The following is a 19167-nucleotide window of genomic DNA, read 5'->3' as shown; positions in this document are numbered from 1 at the left end:
ACTAGGAAGGTACAATGTAGTTGGGCAGGTCGTCAATGCTAAAATTGCAATGCAGAAGCAGTTTGCAGCCTTGATCTTTGAGAAAAAAGGAGATTATATCTTTCCAAGTGCAAACAAAACAAGCTACCAGTAGTCTGAACATTTTTTAACAAAAGATTTTTTAAAATTAAACTATGATATATACTCCAGCAGCTAGTTTTTATTTACTTTTAATACATGTAATTAGAAGTAAATATTAAATAATAATTATAAAGCCAGAGAAGCTGAGTGCTAGCAAATAAATTTTAACATTCATTTAGTGTAACACCCAGCCTACTTAACACATGCACAAGGCTGCTCCCTAACGTTCACCTGGGGCGTCTTATTTGCGAGTGCGTGCAACCAAATTTCTAAACAAGTAGTCTGAACGGGTGCCTTACTTGATTCATCCTCACTTTCTTGTAAACTTGTTCCCAGCTGGAATTAATTAATTCTGGGTTCTTGAAAAAATGACTCAGCCCAGCGTTCCAGTTAACTTGTTCAAGTGGGGGTTCATGCAGACCATCTGAGGGGTCACCCAGGCGTCGTGCCAGCAGTGGCCTTTTGGCTCACACGTTCACGCGTTGAATTTTACTTTTCTAAGTTTTGGTAATAAATTCAGTGCAAAGATAACAAAACTAGCAGGCTCTTTGAAAATGGCGCGGACGAAATATAGGTCGGAAATATAGGGGATATATTTCAATTACGCGCCATTTCAACGGAAGAGTCTGCTTGCTTGCTTGCTATAACAAAACATGCTCTTGAGTAAGACTCTCTTATTTCTTCTTTAAGTGAAATGGTCTACAAAAATCTAACTGCAAATTGCGCTGACGGCGTTTTCCTGTACGACATGCATGTCTTACAGTTGCACTAAACAAGCCTACACACTAAGGAAGGACTGAACATGTTGTTTCCGCTTCATAATTCCTCTTCTTTTCAGTCTAATCTGATGCCAGGTAAAAACTTTTTTGGCTTTACGTTTGCACCAAAAAGTATCACAAAAGCTGGGAGTTAACAATAAAAGGCAAGCCAAAAGACAGATGAAGAAAAAATAACATAGTTTTTATAAAACTTTGAATTTCGAATTCTCAGCGAAAGATTAATGACAATCAATCGTAAAAACGGCAAAATTTCTGCAGCCTCTGACTTCTAGGAAGCAAGGAGAAGCTCATGATTTTCTGTCAAAAGGAAGAAATTGATCACATGCTACATGTAGGCAACCACAGGTACACGTGAGCACCTTGTGTCAAGGTTCTTGTTTACATTGAATGAACTACAGGGAGGAATGTACAGTAGTCTCCTTCGCAGCCATCGTTGTGGATGTCAAGTCGTTCGTCGCTTTCAGAGTTAGACAATGTACTTTTTCTGTCTTTCGTTTTTTTAATTTTGTTGTAATATCATACTGAATATTTACATTTGATCTGTCGGGTCAGGAAGCCTTGTTTGTCGGGTTATTGACCCGAGACCCGACTCTTATCTGGAACACTGCTCTGCCTACTAACTTTTAATGTTGGAAGCCCGAAGGGCTCCTGGAAACGTTTCTTAGGCAGCAGCCTTGCATGCATGTCAATCAATCATTTGCAGACTTTTCTAGTCATTGTATGCCAGGTTTGTGTAGGGCATGTCATGTCCAAACTGTTAGCCCAGGTTGTGAACCTGGGTAAGTCTCCACATTAAATTTTGTGTTCCTTGGACACTGTAATATCACTCTGTCTGTCCTGACACAAGTTAGAGTATAAAGCAGCAGCAGCAATTCATAGTGCTAAGGCATAACCTTGGGGTGGACCAATTAGGAAGGAAGAAATAATTTTTGTACCCCTAGTCGGAATCCCAGGATATGCTCTGGCTCAGTGGGTTTCCTGGGTAGACAGACTTCCCTTTTCCTTTTTATATACCAGTTTGAAAGGTTTTTGTGCTGTGTTAAGATAATTCTGTTTCCTTGTTCAGTTGCTTTTAGGTTTTGAATCTGGAATAATTGTTGTTTGGTCCCTCAGAGGGAAAACAGTAGAACACAGATGTACTTCTTCAAAGGTGGGAAAAACTGAATTTCTGTTCACTGAAAGAGTTTTTTTAAAATTCAGTTTGTAATGTAATAATCTGGCCCCAGTTGTTCAAAAGGTGGATAGTCCTATCCACGGGATAAATCACTATCCATGGGATAGTGCAATTGGTTTCGCTATGACTTATCCACTGGATAGACGGGATTTATACGGCAAATAGTGCTATCCATTGTTTGAACAACTGGGCCCAGGGTTCCCGTAATAGTGCATTGTGCTATTGTGTGATCGCATATACATGTATAAGAGAATGTGAGTTACAGGGATGCATAGAATAAACCATGTTTTCATGAACTTAACATAGGTGATGACTCTGTTTAGATAGAGCAGAAACAGCTTGTAACGACACCTTTGAGGGTGCTCTTATTCTGTGAACATTTATGCTCTTATTCATGAACATTTATGCTGTTATACATGCTCTTATTCTGTGAACATTTAATTCTGAGCCGATCGATCCATAATCCACAATCATAATTTCAATTTTTTTGCTGCCATAATGATTAGACTTCAACCTCACCCAGAGCACTTTGTTGCTGTCATTTTCATTCCACGTGCTATCCAGCCAGTATCGCTTTCACAGTTTTGGAATGCTAATGGGGCTGGGAGGGAAGAGACCAAAAAAATGTGAAGGCGACAAAGAACTGAGGAATAAGGAGGCCAGGGCCACTTAATTATGTCCTAAGGTTTAAGGATGGTGCCTTTTATTGTTATTGTGCATATGTTCTGTGCATCTCGAGATACTCGGATTTCCAAGGGGTGGTGATTATTAATACAGAGATATTTTTGTGCAGTTCAAAACTATGCGGAGAAATCAGAACTTAGCAAGTGCTCTTGGTATCCAAAATGAAAATTGGGGATAACCAAGCATTTTTCAGAGATAATTAAGCTTCAATTTGGAAAAGAACGCCATACATTGCTTTGTATTTTGAAGCTTTTTACAAATATTGTTGATTAATGATTCGCGAAAAATATGTGGTTACCCCCAATTTTCTTTTTGGATTTCAATAACACTTGCTAAGATCTGCTTTTCCCGCATATTCAGTAAACTGTGCAAAAATACCTTTGAACTAGTAGGCACTGTCCTTAATTGCACAATGAGGAATGAACTTTATTTAAATGTCAACTGTATAATTAAGGTGCTGAGTTGCTACATGTAATTGGGGACAATATACAGAAATAAAATAATTATACTTTAAGTCAAGCAACTAATATTAAATCATACATGTAGGTTAATTTTTGAGACACCAACTGACATAATTTGTACAACCAATGATGCTGCAATCAATGAAGCAATGTTCCACAACCACTCACAACCAATGATGTTCCTCTTGCTTGATTTTATCCATAGTCTGTGGTCTCGGCACACTGGTTGAATGATGGCAAACAGTTCATGTGCTCTCATACTGATGGTACCTTGACAGTGTGGAGTCTGAAGAACAGTGACAAACCAGTGGAGACATTAAGTCCACACAGTGAGTCTTTTCGAACTGTGACCATGTTTGTAAAGACACTGGCTGTAAGGTTTAGTGATCCCGTCCCTGAAGGTTGTTGTTCTTGAGAGACAAAGCTGAAGACTTAAAGGGACAGTTTCACGCTTTTGCGCATGTCCAAGCTTTGGCGCTAGCACTTTTAAATTTTACGGTTTGGTACTGAACCAGATGATGTTCATTAATAAAAGCAAATACACTGAATGACTGAGGCCCAAATTAATTTTGTAGGAAGATACAGTAACTGCGAGTTTACGCAGAAAATATCAAATTTAGGTTTAATTTGACCATCGAATTTATTGTACGAGTCGAACATCTTATTCTACGCATGAGTTGTCTTAACACACAAAATAATATGTATTTGCATGCAGTAGTTTCATAACACAAAGGAAATGATTGCAAAAGTAATTCCAATGAGTAATTCCACTTTAATGGCATTCTTTCTGTTTCCAGCATCAGCGCTTTCGGTTGTTTCAATAACAATGGAATTAAATGGGCTGCATGGTTGCCACGCATTTATGATGAACCTCTGACAGGCAGCAACGTGCCTGACAAGTTTGAACTGTGTCTAGGCTCACCATTGCTAAGCTGTCTTTCCCCCAAAAATTATCCTGAAGGCTTTCCTTTGAGGTATGGATTCTAAGAGATCTTCTAGGCATTATGGTAGCACCGCCCAGACGGGAGAAGTGTACTCAATGACTGATCTCACTACTTAAGCTACAATAAACTAATACTAAATTGTCCCAGCTTAAAGTTCACACTGCAATCAGGTTGGCAATCAAACAGTGAATGTACATGTAGCTCAAAACTTACAATTCAAAGACCCTGGTCAGACATGATGATAATTATATAACAAGCAATATGTCCTGGCTGTTGTCAAAATAATAATATTAACCTCTTACTAACTGGGCGTGAAGGCCTTCCTGGGGAACATTGGCCCAAGGTCATGGCAGTTGTGCTCAGTCCGTACAAATTAAAACAACTGAGGGCCAATATTCCCTGGTACGGTCCTGAGCAAGGGAAGTTAAAGTTGTTTATTACATGGTATTGTTTTCTGAGCTGCCACTCCTGACTCGTGTATTGAAATGTTCTTTCTCCAGCAAAATCAGATAAAGGGAGACCATGTCAACCAATATTTAAAGTTCAGTGGTTAGCTGTAAGTTCAGGGTATGTATTTTCTCTTATGACTACCGGAGCAAAGAATACAAAGACTACCTTACATGTATGTACATTGTTGATGACAATGATTCATTTGGTATTTCTACAATAAAAGTCAAGGTGATTGTGAAATATGATCATTGCAGTTGATAGGGTCAAGAGAAAAAATATTTGATCAGCTCAATTAACCCTTTCACTCCTGTGGGGTTCCCCATCGACAAGTAAAATCGTCTGGCATTAGACAGAGTAAAATCTCAGTGGCCCTTACAGGAGTGAAAGGGATAATTATTGAGATATCAAATCTAAAAATATTGCTTTGAGGCTAGAAAACTACTGTAACATAAAAGAACAGGGGAGAGAGACAATCTCAACCCATGTAATAATGATGCGCAGGCTAGGAATCACATTTGCTACTAGTGGAAAGCAAAGTTTAATGCTCTGACCACTGCATGTATCAACCCTGCTTCCTTATACCTTATTGCTTTCAACATTTTCATCTCTCAATTTCAGTGACCCATTTGTCTTGTTTTCGGGAGGAACATGCGGTAGTAAAAAGAAAGGGCTGACATTGATGCAAGGTCGTTCCTTGAGAGTACTGTGCACAGATACTGTGCTGGATTTTGAGTGCATTACATCTACTCCATGGGGAGAAGGTAACATTGATTAAAGAATGTTGCAGTTACAATGTACTCAAAATAATCATGTGTCCAGTAGGTATTGTGTAGTGTGGTTAAAGTGGATGCCATACTGTCAGTAAGTTTATGCAACTCACACTACAACCAATTCTCAGTGTTCACTTACATAATCAATAGCCATGTTTATCAACTAAAACAAAAGAAAACGTTTGCATAATAATAGAGTTCAGTTCCTGCAGGACTGGGTCAGGACACCGACACGGCGGCTGTGACATCATGTGAAAACCAAGAAATTATAGCTGAAATTGTTCTTGGTATTGCTGGATTAAGCACTTCAGTCTTAATACTCCTGCAATTAATGAAACTGCCTATTGCTCTGTCTCCTAGTGTATTATTGCTGATAAAATAATCTACAAAAACATAAAGTAGTAAACTTTCCAGGGGCCCCAAAGAGGCCCCCTTAATGCTAAATCTAATTCTGCTTAGCAGCCAGTAGCCCAATATGCTGGAACCTGTCGCCAGTTTCTGTAGCATGAAGCGACTAGGAGTATTTCTACACCCCCCCCCCCCCTTCCTGGATGGGGTGCTAGTCCATTGCAGGGTTACCCCCAGCATCAAATTCGCTGGTACGCATTTATACACATGGGTGCAGAGAGCCACTGTGAGAGTTAAGTATCTTGCCCAAGAACACAACACAATGTCCTCGGCCAGGACCCGAACCCAGACCACTTGATCCGGAGTCAAGTGCACTAACCATGAGGCCACCGCACCTCCCACTAACGCTAAATCTGTTCATGGTCAAAAGAGAAGGAGAAACACAATAACTTACACTGAAGGCAGACGTTTCAGGTGAAACAATGTCTGCAACATTAAAAATTGTTGTTTTATATTTAGAGGCTATTAGATCTGTAAATGCTTACAATTAATAATACGGTGAACCATAGTTTTTCGGATACAAGGCGCACTCGGCTATGAAACGCACCTTGAGTTTAGATCACATTTGGGGCTAACAAGCAATAATTATTTCTTTGAGAAAAAAATTAATGCTGTGCCTTTATAAGCAGAAAACTATGTTAATGATATTGGTAATGATAATAAATAATAAAATTAATTATAATAATGATAATAATAATGGTAATGATGGTAATAATAATAATAATAATAATAATATAATAATAATAATAATAATAATAATAATATATATTATGTACAACAGTTAAACTCCACGATGAGGAAAATAATTATTTGAATATTACTCTCCAAGGTCGTTGTAGAGATATCCATCATTGTAGTGTTGTACATGACAATATTTTACCATAATCTCTCAAGCCCCCCTGGATACCATATGATATTGATGAATAAACTTTGAGACAACAATATTTACATGGAATTAATGACTGAGACAAGTGATCCTTGCACTTTGCTGGACAATTTAAGTGATTGTCACTTTTTACGGACACCTGAAAAATTCAGTTGGCTGTCGGTGCAATGCTCTACCAACTGAGAGCTACAAAGCCACACAGTTGAATCTCATTGGAGCCACCTGAGATTTTCAGGTGTCTATAAAAAGTGACAATTGCTTAAAAACTCATAGCTCAGTTGGTAGATCATTGCACTGGCATCACAGAGGTCATAGGCTCAAGTCCCCTTGGAGCAACCTGAATTTTAGTGTCTATAAAAAGCGACAATAATAAAAATGTTTCTTTCTCGGCGTTCCTGATCGGCAATGCTCAATTAGCTATTCGCTATAACGTGCGTACACTGAAACAGGTTGCTGCGAAACCTAAGACCCCCGAAAACTAAGACCAGTATTATTGCTTAAATTTGTCCAGAAAAGTACGAGGAACACTAGTTGTCTCAGTGGTCTAAAACCCGCATTTCATTTCCACTCTTCACTCATTTTATTTCGTTCAATATTTAAGTAATAATGACCTGTAGCATGATCACCTGTCACTTTTGGGGTGAGACAGTAATAAATAGAAATTTCTCATCTATGGCAACTGGTTTTAACTTCAAATTTGAAATGGACTTTGAAAAAGGTTAAGGCTTTGTGAACAGATATTAAATTTTGAGAAATAAATCATGAAAACAGCAAATTACCGGTAAGAAGTGAACAAAATCACGCTAATTTGTAATGTAACGCGTAACATCTGACTGGTATGAAGTTATAATAAGGCCAAGATTTCTCTCCTTTACAAAGGTTTACCACGAAGTTCACCAATTCCCATGAACCAGTAGAATAAAATAACAACACAAAGTTTATAGATCATTCTCACTTTAATTTCTGAGAAACTATGATACAAAGCATTGCCCCAGTTTACATAATGGAGAAATGTAACGCTTGCAAAACGTGAACATTGGTGATGGAAATCGATCGAAGAGGAAAACTCTTAAATACATCAAATACTCAAAATATCAGTACTGAAACAAGTTCATAAGGTCTTCTACGACTTCTGAAAACATCAGGGCAAATTATCCATTTTTGAGCGAGATATTAACATTTTTGTAAATCGGAAACACTCTTGTAAGCTGCTTAATAAGATGTTCCGGGTATTCTACTTACCACTACATGAGGCAAAATAATTTGAGTCGGGCAATAATATGTAAACATTAGCTACTTCCAATACAGTTCATGGACTGGTGTTCCAACTCCTCGAGTTTGAACGCTTTTTGACCCGCCAAAGCAGAGAAAATCCACTTTCTGTGACTCGGAAACAAGTTGTCCGCCATATTATGTGTTCATTCATACAGAACGGACAGATATTAGGGCAAAAACAGGGGAAAACGTTCAGCGCACGATTTTCTTTCACTTCGTTCTTCGTTGGAATCACTGCAATCATTCCATTTGGCTTGGTAACCTTGTCTTTATGTCCTTGGGGGGGTTCAACACAAATTTTCAAGGGCTGTAAATACACGTGGTATTGCATCATTTTTAGCAATATTGTTCTCGAGAAATCAAGCGTTACGCATCTTATTACCATCTTTAGAAATGGAAAAGAAAGGGAATTTTTCAAGTTCCCATTGAAGTCAAAAATGAAATTATAGCATGACTGTAGTGAATGCATCAAGTTGCCAAGAAATGTTTTAATTTTCACAAATATTAATGAGTTTTCCCCTTCATTTACATATCAGCCACACCCTCAAGGAATTATGGGTAATTTGGAAAATTCAGAGAAATCCTCAGAAATAAACAGGAAATAAGTCTAAATTGTATTTAGCAGAATATCTGATAAAGTTCTGCATCTAAAAAGTGATTGGAGACATTTTTTAAATAATTTTGAAATTTTGCCATGTTACACAAAAGTGACAGGTGATCATGCTACAGGTCAATGTGTTATATTTCCTCTTCAGATGTTCAAGACCCAAAAGCTGTTGTCGTGTTGACACCTGTAAAATTACTGGTCTTTGATCTACTGTCCTCTTCGGCCAAGTATGTGTTAGTTATTGTTTCCCACATGTTCTTTGACGATGTTCTTCATGATGCTTTAGTGTTCTTGGGGATGGATTGTCGTCCATTCTGGCAGAAAAACAGGGAAAGGAGTGAAATGGTCACAAACATCCTGGCTACCAATGTGATGGTCAATGCACGACTTGGGATGGATGTTTCTGTTGTGAAAATACAGATCACGTCATTAAATTTTTTATCTATTCACTTATTATGTTAAGTTTTAAAACGAGTAGCAGTGTTTTATCGGGTTTAAAAACATGATGCGTATTATTATTATTATTATTACCCCACAAGTCGAATAATTGGTTGAGTTTATTGATAAATTTGCTCTTTGGTAACTGAAGCGAAGCGGGAAGCTATTTTGTTTTTCTCTGTCTGCTCAGAGGTTCACGAATAGTATTTGCTATTCACTTCTAAGCTAGCCAACCAGAATGCGCAGAAAACACTAATTCACTTGTGTGATTACTCATACAATAATAAATATTGTTTTTGTTATGTTGACAGGTCAATGGCTTTTGAAATCCCATACACATTCAATATTCATGACTCACCAATTACATGTACACAGTTCTGTAGTGACTGTCCAAGGGATTTTTTAAGTGCACTTGGTGCTGCAGCTGGTAGTCGCTCACGAAAGAGACAGTTACCAAGGGAAAATAGTTCACCTCAAGTGAGTTGAAGGGTTACTGTTATTCCTGCAGTCATTGTCTTACTTGAAATTCAGATGAATGCCAGTTGCTCGACTTTTGGTTATTGGTCCAACTCACAATTGCAAGCTTAGGGCCAATTTACACAGTACGACTTTGTGGCATGCGACAACGGCTTACGACAGGCCCACGACATACTTTCCGTGGGAATTTTGAGATAAAAATTGGCATGATACCTATTTAGTACGTCTATTTTCAAAATCTAAAGAAAAAAGGATAATTTATGCAAAATTTTCATCGTAGTGGCACTTTAAGTTTTAAGTATTGTGTATTTGGTACAAAGTTTAATTTCTTTTTTATAATAATAATAATAGAGCTTATGGTATGTCCTTTTTTTTAAGTAGGAGTGGATATTAAAAAAATTCTTCTTATTATTAATTATTAATTATTATTATTATTGTTGTTATTATTATTATTATTTACATGAAAAGTATTATTTATCTTTCTAAGGCCTGGCCAATTAATGGAGGAATTCTCAATGAATCTTCTGAGGATGCCACTGGTGAGCTGATAGTTACTGGGTAAGTTCATTCAACAATATTGCATTGTACTTAGTTTTAATACAGTTTAGGGAAATAACTGGTTTTTGCTGTATTAACCCATGCAATGAACAGGTGCCCTGCCATTAGTAGCTTGTTAGGGCTTGATAGATTTCGTGGGGTTTTCCAATCCTTTGTCTTTCTTCCACTCAAATGACGGTAACTGTTCTAAAAGTGGGTGCCGGTATGTTGAAGGAGTGTGTTAAAACTTTAAACTAAGATTTCTTAGGCGCCTTTGATTTGAATTTTTTGTCTGTACTTGTCACCTGTTTCCTATCCCTTTCTTCTGTGACTGTATTACTGCAAACACATTGTTAGATTTACATGTACTTGCATGACAATGTGTGTTGCCTCATAGCTCGGTTCCATGTGATTATTAAGCTGGTACATTTTTTGTAGATTGTCACTGCCCCTAGACTTACTAGGCACCCATCTTCCACTTTATTACATGTGTAGCTTGACAGAGGTTGTAGTATTTAGCACGAAAGTTGCTAAATAACATTATTACAGTGTGGCACGGTGGCCTCATGGCTAGTGCGCTCGACTCCGGATCAAGTGGTCTGGGTTAGGGTCCTGGCTGGGGACATTGTGTTGTGTTCTTGGGCAAGACACTTTACTCTCATGGTGCCTCTCTCCACCCAGGTGTATAAATGGGTACCGGCAAAATGCTCTGGGTAACCCTGCGATGGACTAGCATCCCATCCAGGGGGGAGTAGAAATACTCCTAGTCGCTTCATGCTAATGAAACCGGAGATAAGTGCCGGCCTGATGGGCTTTCTGGCTCGTAAGCAGAGACTTTTATTCCAGAATGAACATATAAATTATTTTAAAGGGATAAGGTTCTTTTCAAAGGTAGCAGTGATTTCACTATGATAAGCACTGGTAAGATGACTTGACTGAAGTGTTTTAAATGTGGTCATTTTTGCAGTCATTCTGATGGTTCAGTGAAATTCTGGGCTGCAACATCAGGTGGGCATACTGAGGAGAATTTTAGATTTATGGTGACAATATGTGTGTTATGTTCTAGGTGTTAGTTAAGATAGGATAGGGAAACTTTTATTTATGGACGGTATTGAACTTGATAAAATTTACAAATGCATTTTCATAAGAAATCTGTTCCACTTAAAAGTCATGTGACAGTCGAATGGAAGTTACTGGTACCGGTAATTATCAATCTAAAGTTGAATTGCAGTACGTATTAAAATAACTTAATACTGTAGATGGTTGTTGTTGATACAAACTTACATGGAAAGGTTGTGATTTGGGTCTGAAGGCAGTACATTTAAGTGATCTGGGAGTGTATTCCAAATAGATGCCCCCGTGAAAGCGAAGTTGTTTCTAAACTAGGTACAATGTTAAAAGTGCCTTTAATTAGCTTTCTATGGACTTGTCTTGAAATAATTTGCATCGCACGTTTTCCTGTCCTATCTCTTTTAAATTAAAGGTCTAAGAAAATCCCCTGCAATTGTTGTAAGAGTAACTTAGGTACTATGATTTGTTGGTGCTGAAGTGCAATGCTTAAATAGAACGATGCAGAGGTTGTTTCCCCATTAAGTCCAGAGCCGCCCCTCTTTAACAAGTAAAATCATCTGGCATTCGACAGAGTAAAATCTATTAAGTCTCTCTATTAACCCTTTCACTCCTGTTAGTGCCAATGGGACATATATTTTACTCTGTCTAACGCAAGAGGATTTTACTCGTCAATGGGGAACCCCTTGGGAGTGTTAGGGTTAAGACTAAGAGTCAAGGGATGATCTTTTTCAATTTGCAGCTGTGCTGAGATGTCTCTACAAGTTGTCAACAAGCAAAATTTTTGAAAAGAATACCAATTCAATTGTGGAGAACAATGAAACAAATGGCAAGGATGGGCAGTCTGAGGGCAGTGTTGGAATGGGTTGTGAAAGTTCCTCACTGTCCATGGTGGACATTGACTGTTATACTGTGAACATGATAGAGCTGTGTCTCCGGAGCCGTACATTGTTAGTAGCTGGCACTTGTCATGTGATAGTCTATCAGTTTAGCACAGCAGAAGAAACATTAGAACTTGTGGTAATTACGTTTTTTGTTTTATATTTACCTTACTGATCTAGAAAGTATAATATTATTTGAAGAAAGGAGAAAGTGTTCTGCTATTGGGCATTAGAGGACCTAATCTGTAAGTTGCCAAGAATGGTCCATGTTCTTTCCTGTCATGATTCGGGGAACAAACATCAGATTTGACAACATGAACATGAAGCAATAGTTGCTTCTCACAAACTAAAACACGCAGGAGTGTTGCTTTCATGATTGTATGATAATTTTAAATTTCAAATAAAATGAAGGTGGCAGGTGTACAGTTTTATGCATCTTCAGTGGAATTTTATGTGCAAGATATGAGGTGCACTGGTAGATAAGTCACTACCTAGGTCAAGATCCACAGTTTTATTTTCTTAGCATTCAGGCGGGCCTATTAAAGTGCCTTTACAGCCTTAAGAGTTACATGCGTACATTAAAATTTATTTAAAGGGGCCAGCTGAGGTAAATACCAGGATAACTCTAATAGTGACATTTTCAAAGTTTTTCAGCTTTGAGTTGTTGCTTCAGTTGTCCAATTTTGTTTAGACAAAAAAACTTTTTCTACTTTTATCAATAAAGGTCAAAATTACTGAGCGCTGATTGGCACAGAGAGGGCAGAGGCCATTTTTTCTTAATCGAGGGCATTTTTGGTGATTAAGAGAGGGCTTGATTACCTGTCAATGATTGGTTAATCTGTTGCATAGAAACGTATAAATTTTGCCCATTATTGATAAACAATTAATCGCATGAGTCCTCATACTATTAAGGATTAATTGCACTTGTGTTTTGGAAATTTTCCAAATTGCCCTTGTCGCTTCGCGACTCGGGCAATTTTGGAAAATTTCCAAAACACTCGTGCAATTAATCCTTAATAGTACTCGGCCTCATGTGATTACCTATACTAACTAGTTTTGAAAGGAAGGTTTTGATTAAATTCCATTTTACTTGCAGCAACTAGACATCAATATGCAGGTTGATCTGAGTCCAGAGTTGTCACCACAATGTACTGGTGAACTTGGCAGTCCCACGGATGACAGAGGAGACCACTTAGTATTTAGCGCAACACACACATCCTTGACCATGTCACATCCAACTTTATCCTGTAAAACTGGATTGTATAAGAGATCACCTGGATTTCAGCCATTGGTTTGCTGTTTGACATCGACAGGAGGTGCTGATTTCATTCCTATCAGTAGTTTGGCGGTTAGCTCCGAATTTGGAGTGTAAGTATCTTCTCCAGAGTTTAAATCATTTTGATACATTGGTTGGTATATATGGTGATAGAGTAATGGACAGCTCTTTGTTCAACCATTAGTTACATGGCCAAGCTTAAAATTTTTGTAATACTCATCTAAACAGCTTCCGTGTCAGTTGAGTGATGCACTTGTTGAGTCAAACGTGGCCAAGGGGAAGGGGAGAGAGATGAACTGTAACCAACATGTTCAGAATTTCTGTCAGACTCGTTTGCCTTCAAATGTGCGGAATTGTTCTTTAAAAAGGGAAACAAAATGACAGTGGAAGCTGCTCTCCTGTCTTGTATGCACACAGCTTGACTGACAGAGGGAGTACAAGCAGTCCAGTTGTCCATCATGCTATATGAGGTCTTGAATACGTTTTATCACTCACTGAAGAACTATGTCCCCTTTAATTCAGCTTGACGTGGTCAGGAAAAAACGAAGATTTTTTTTTCTCTGTTACACCACAAAATGTACAGTGGATGAAAAGGTGGCCAGGGGAAAAAAGTATTTCCAGTCAATGATTTTATTAGTAAAATTAGTGCGGCTCAGCGACTAATATGTGTTTTAGGATAAATTTCTGGAAAGTTCATACTACTTGCATAGTGGTTTTCATTCAAATACAAAACAAACTTCCAACCAGGGAATGTTGGCAGTCAAAAAGGAGTAGTAACAATGGGTGCAGAGCTGGTGCGGTGAGAGCTCTCGCTTCCCGCCAATGTGGCCTGGGTTCAATTCCCAGACTCAGTGTCATATCCAGGTGATCTGGTGACGCAATTTGGGGGACTGGGAGAAAAATTTTAACGCCGTATCCCACAACCACGCGCGGCCTTAGGTGTTGTTTCCAAACTCCCTGCAGTATTTCCATCGCGAAAACTCAACAGATCATTCCGTGTCTACCACATTTCCTGTCACTGAACGAACATTCAAGTAGACCCGACGAGCTCTAACCTCGCCTCTGCCATGTGGAATTCGAAAATAAGGTGCGCGTGGTTATGGGATACGGCGTTAAAATTTTTCTCCCCAGTCCTCCGAATTACGTCACCAGATCACCTGGATGTGGGTTGAGTTTGTTGGTTCTCTACTGTGCTTCGAGAGGTTTTTCTTCAGATACTCTCAAACTGGTTTCTTACTCTCCTCAAAAACCAACATTTGAGCCCAGTTTACAGTGTCCCCAGTTAGTGCTCCAGCGCTTGAAAACTGCACACTTAAATAGAGTTTCTTTCCTTTCCTTTACCTCAATCATGTTCATGAGCACAACACCTCTTTTCTTTGTGACAGAGTTTGTATCAGCAATGGTTCTTGTCTGGCTTTAGTAGATGTGGTTCAGAAGAAACTCATAACTGTGTTATCAGCCCAGGATATGACTGGCAAGTATTATTATTGTTGAGTTTAAGTGGACAGAGAAAAACAAACCTTATACCCTGTACCCTTTGTTATGAAAGGGGAGTCAGGGCAGCTTAGCGGTTATCAACCATGGCTTCCATCTCTGTGACCCGGGTTCAATTTTACGTGGGTTGAGATTCCGTCAATCTCCGTTTGACTCCGAGGGTTTTTCTCCAGGCACTCCAGTTTTCCTCCCTCATCACAATTGACTCTCAGTCAAATATTATATCTGGCTGCAGGCGGATACTCTCGATAGGGTCAACCTCTGGTATTCTTTCCTTTTATTGAAGTGAATGAATGAAATTGGTATAATTATTGTCATTATCAAGGTTTAAGGGTGATGTGAAGCTTTTAAAACCGGAATTTTCATGCATATCAAAAATGTTCAGCTGGCTCGGTTAGCTTCAGAGCTAGGTACCCTGTTCCCAGCTCAATCCAAGTTGACTTCATCATCTGTCTTGATGAATTGATTTGTGGACGTACTGTACATACATGTACACAAAGAACGAAATAGGCAAAGGATGTGCGGGAAAGTCAACATTGTCATATGATAACTTTTAGTCACCCCTTATACCCAAGCGCGCTCGAAACTAACGAGCAACCCGGCACTTTCAAATGCGCGCGCTCATGATGCAAAACTTGTCCTTTCACTCTTAACACTAACAAAATATCGGGATCTAAGCGATCTGTTAAGATCACCGATCGTTTCATATGTACCTCCACAAATGTCATTTATTGCATAACCTGTACGTTATGCAATAACTTATACATTGGGGAGACAAGTAGACGACTAGGCGACCGATTCCACAAACACCTTCGCGATGTTGAGAAGAATGACAAGGATGCATCTAAGCCAGTCGCTCGCCATTTTAATCTGCCTAACCACTCCAAAAAACACATGGCTATCTGCGGCCTTTCCCTACATCTAGGTACGGCGGAAAGCCACAAGAATCTGGAAAAAAAATTTCATCTTCTAAATCGGCACCCTTAATTAATCCCCACGGTATTAACGAACGCTTTTCATTTAACTAATGTATCCAATTTTTCACGTTGCCATGTTGCCACCAATAGCGCAACCCTTACTCCACTATAAAAACTACTTACAAACCATAATTCCTCGACTCGCTCTGACGAAGCGCTAACGCTTGAAACGTCAGCTTCTAGAATCTCTCTACGGTGGTCAATTTACATTATCAACTCCGTTGATAAAACCAAATTTTTGTACACTACTTCCCCACCGACGCAGCACCACAGTTTCTGTAGAAACTACCCCCTCCATCTGAAGTCTGCCATGTAGGACCACACCTTCTGGAAGTCAATGCAACAACACGATTCAGTTCATGATGCAGAAGGATGAGGTTGGATGTTAATATCCAAATGTACAATCTTGCATTGGATTGCAAGCAATAATAATAATTGTAGAATTTATGAAGCCCTCAAAAAAGTTATCTTATAAAATTTATGGCTAATTTCCATTTGACGAAATTTATCTATTTGCCTTCAGCTGTGTCTGAATCACCAGCTGTGCAAACACCAACAACTCCAGTTGTAGCAGGAACACCGTTGACCTTCAGCATTAATCCTGATGGCTCGGGGGGTGAATTCCATGTTGACCTCAACTCCAAAATAGAAAGGAGAAAGAGTCGCCCCCCACGCCCACCCCCTCCGGCCAGGAGACTTAGCGCTAAAAGTGACCAAAGCAATGGCAGTGATGGTGCAGATGGTTTGCGGCAAAGTAAAGCAAGTGGATTGAGTCTTGACTTTCGGCCCCCTGATAATATCAGCTGTCTGCAGTTTGCATGTACTTTCACGAAGAAGAATGGTAATGTTGTCATCCTTACCCTTGTGTCAGCATTCAGGACCTTTTTTTTTGTGATCAAGTGCTTGATCAGCAGTCACGTAGGATTTAGGGCCAAGTCAAAGTCATAGACATTTGTGTGATCTATTTCTTCTAATATCATAGAATATTTAATACTTCAAGGTTTCTTATATACAATGTTACGTAATAATTATGTTCATTGACAATACAGGAGTAATATTTGCAAGATTAGCATCAGAGTGTTATAGCAAAAGCCTTTTTTATGGACGCTTTTGCTGAATTTACTATTGTTGTTTGTTATTCACAGATAATTTGATCAGCCCCAGTCTGTGGGTTGGCACAGCCTTGGGAAATGTGTTTGTTGTGGTGCTGAACTTGCCTGTTGGAGAACAAAGAGAGTCGCAGCCTGTTCTAACAATAACTACTGGTAAATTACCCAATCATACAGTTGTCGGGGCTCTTATGATGTCTCAGCCTTTTGTGTACCTGTACGTGTTCCTGATTTGGGGTAAAATACTTACAGTAAACCAGATTTGTTTTATATTGCAGGGACGTTATTTCATCCTAAGGCAGGCGTAGTGCTAAGCATTTCCATCCTTGATGGACAAGGACATCTTTTCCCTTCCCCGTTTCAGTTTTGGAAGGATAAAGATACGCAGGCAAATAAAAGTAAGCAAAAAGGGCATAAAAGTGATGGTGATGATAATGAGATCATATCTTGACGTGTCGATGAGATCATGTCATCATTATCAAATGTCAAGAAATTGACCTGAGGGAGGAAATGAAAGCGGAAAAAAGGTGAAAAACAATAGACCTTATATACTTGCCACTCGTCTTAAACTCGTTAGAAATTTTGATAATGATGACTTGAAATTATTGAAAATTCATGATATTTTTATCAGTAATCTTTCTTTTAGAGTGTTAAATATTCACAATAGTAAGTAAACGGTACTTGAAGGTAGGTGTCTTAATGAAAATGCCTTGATTTATTTGAATTTTCCTTTTTGTTTTTCAGGGGTTTCTGCACAATCTAGAGAAACGCTAGATAGACACTTTGTTGCTATCTGCACAGAACGTGACGCAAAGGTTAGTTGCAAAACAACATGCCAGGAAATCATGCTTCTTGATCTGTTTACAATTCAACATTGTCGCTGTTGCTTGCCCTCATCTATTACCGCGTCCTCAATCACGCAGTCACTTGCACTGCAGCCCAAGTCGATTTTTAGTAAATAAATAAATAAATAAATAAATTAATTAATTAATTAATAGCCTCAACTTCAAGTCATCAGCCCCTCTTCTCTTTGCTCTTATCCATGAGTGCTGTTATCCGTGCAACTTTATGCAACTTTCAGTTAGATTATGTTTCAAAGCGTCTGTAGGTAAACCTAAAGTCGTGGAACAACGATAGCAAATTTGTGAATCTTGAAAAGCAAGGTGTAGGAGATTCTTCTGGGCATTGGGCGCTATTCAGTGGGAACATCGTTTAATAAGGAAGGTGACTTACACGCAGAGGTGCTAGTTTGTTCATTTTTTTTTCTTCCGGGCATCAGTCATACTCTTGTCATACTGGGGCCGGTCGCTCGAAGCCTGGTTAGCGCTAACCGTTGGTTAAGAGATATCAAAAGCTGTAGGTTTCTATGGCATTTATCGCTGGTTGGTCGGATTAACGCGCTTTCAGGGCAGGTGACCTGTTATCAGTTTTCTCGGATTTTATGGTTTTTGGCGGACTAGAAGGATCAAAAATACAAATATAAGTGTATATAATGCTCCAGTATTCCTTATTTTCGGTACTTCATCTCTATTTTCAGGTGTATTCCCTTCCAACATCCAACACAAATCCAAGGTGCTTTTCCGAAGCAAACATTGCCGATGACATGTCCGTTCTGCTCAAAGCCACAGCTGTTGTTGTTCAAGGTAATGTGAAAGGCTTATGTTTGTTTGTTTTTGCAGAAGCCTTTAAGAATATCACACTTAGTCCGAAGATATCTCGGACGTTCCCTGCGGCATTTGTATGTGCATACTTCAGATTCAAACTTTCCCCATTTTACCCACCGTCTTTGTCCTCCGCCGTACCGAATGGAACTCCCCACCAGGCTTTGTCTAAGTAGCCGAAAGGTTGCCCCGATTTCTGAATTGTAGCTTTCTCGGCTATCGCCTCGTGTGCCACTTTTTTGTTCTTACCACATTTTGACGTCATCTGTGATCTATTACTGAACAGACGCACGGCAAAATGGAATCTATTTGTTAAATAAATATATGCTTTTTTTTTGTTTTTTGGAGGGGAGCTTGAAAACCCACACAACATTTGCTATCATAAACGAGAGCTTCCGATTTCTGTTTTGGGTTTGACTGTTGCCTCAAAGCGTTTGAAATATTCACACCAATTAGCAGTGAGAGAATTGTATAATCCGGTATTCGAGAACCACCTCTCCCCCTTGCGTATAGTTTGTTGAGTCCCACCACCCACCAGTCAAGTTATTGTTTTTACAGTTTATTTTTTCGTTTGTAGGAAGCAGTTGCTTGCTTTGTCTGAACAGTCTTGGAAAAGTCCTTGCGTTTAGCCTGCCAAACCTATTGCAGCTCATGGATGTTGAATGTACTTTCCTATTGAACGACTACAGGT

The 19167-nt window shown here is 38.9% G+C and overlaps 1 protein-coding gene across 1 annotated transcript in view; it reads left to right on the top strand.

The window, feature by feature from the left end:
* Window positions 1-19167, top strand: part of LOC138052986 (syntaxin-binding protein 5-like) — a 34907-nt gene that overhangs the window by 9391 nt on the left and 6349 nt on the right. Inside the window, exons 7-23 of the mRNA XM_068899627.1 lie at window positions 1966-2049; window positions 3424-3547; window positions 4663-4729; window positions 5231-5373; window positions 8707-8785; window positions 9308-9473; window positions 9961-10031; window positions 10978-11018; window positions 11821-12098; window positions 13056-13327; window positions 14621-14709; window positions 16230-16547; window positions 16852-16971; window positions 17094-17213; window positions 17560-17630; window positions 18353-18458; window positions 19054-19165. Coding sequence (XP_068755728.1) covers window positions 1966-2049; window positions 3424-3547; window positions 4663-4729; window positions 5231-5373; window positions 8707-8785; window positions 9308-9473; window positions 9961-10031; window positions 10978-11018; window positions 11821-12098; window positions 13056-13327; window positions 14621-14709; window positions 16230-16547; window positions 16852-16971; window positions 17094-17213; window positions 17560-17630; window positions 18353-18458; window positions 19054-19165 — 2261 coding nt within the window. The remainder of the gene's footprint in view (window positions 1-1965; window positions 2050-3423; window positions 3548-4662; window positions 4730-5230; window positions 5374-8706; window positions 8786-9307; window positions 9474-9960; window positions 10032-10977; window positions 11019-11820; window positions 12099-13055; window positions 13328-14620; window positions 14710-16229; window positions 16548-16851; window positions 16972-17093; window positions 17214-17559; window positions 17631-18352; window positions 18459-19053; window positions 19166-19167) is intronic.

Source organism: Montipora capricornis, chromosome 6, assembly GCF_036669925.1.
Source record: "Montipora capricornis isolate CH-2021 chromosome 6, ASM3666992v2, whole genome shotgun sequence".
NCBI classification, from domain to species: domain Eukaryota; kingdom Metazoa; phylum Cnidaria; class Anthozoa; order Scleractinia; family Acroporidae; genus Montipora; species Montipora capricornis.
Note: the sequence above shows the minus strand (reverse complement) of the source record. Positions and strands in the feature narration are given on the sequence as shown.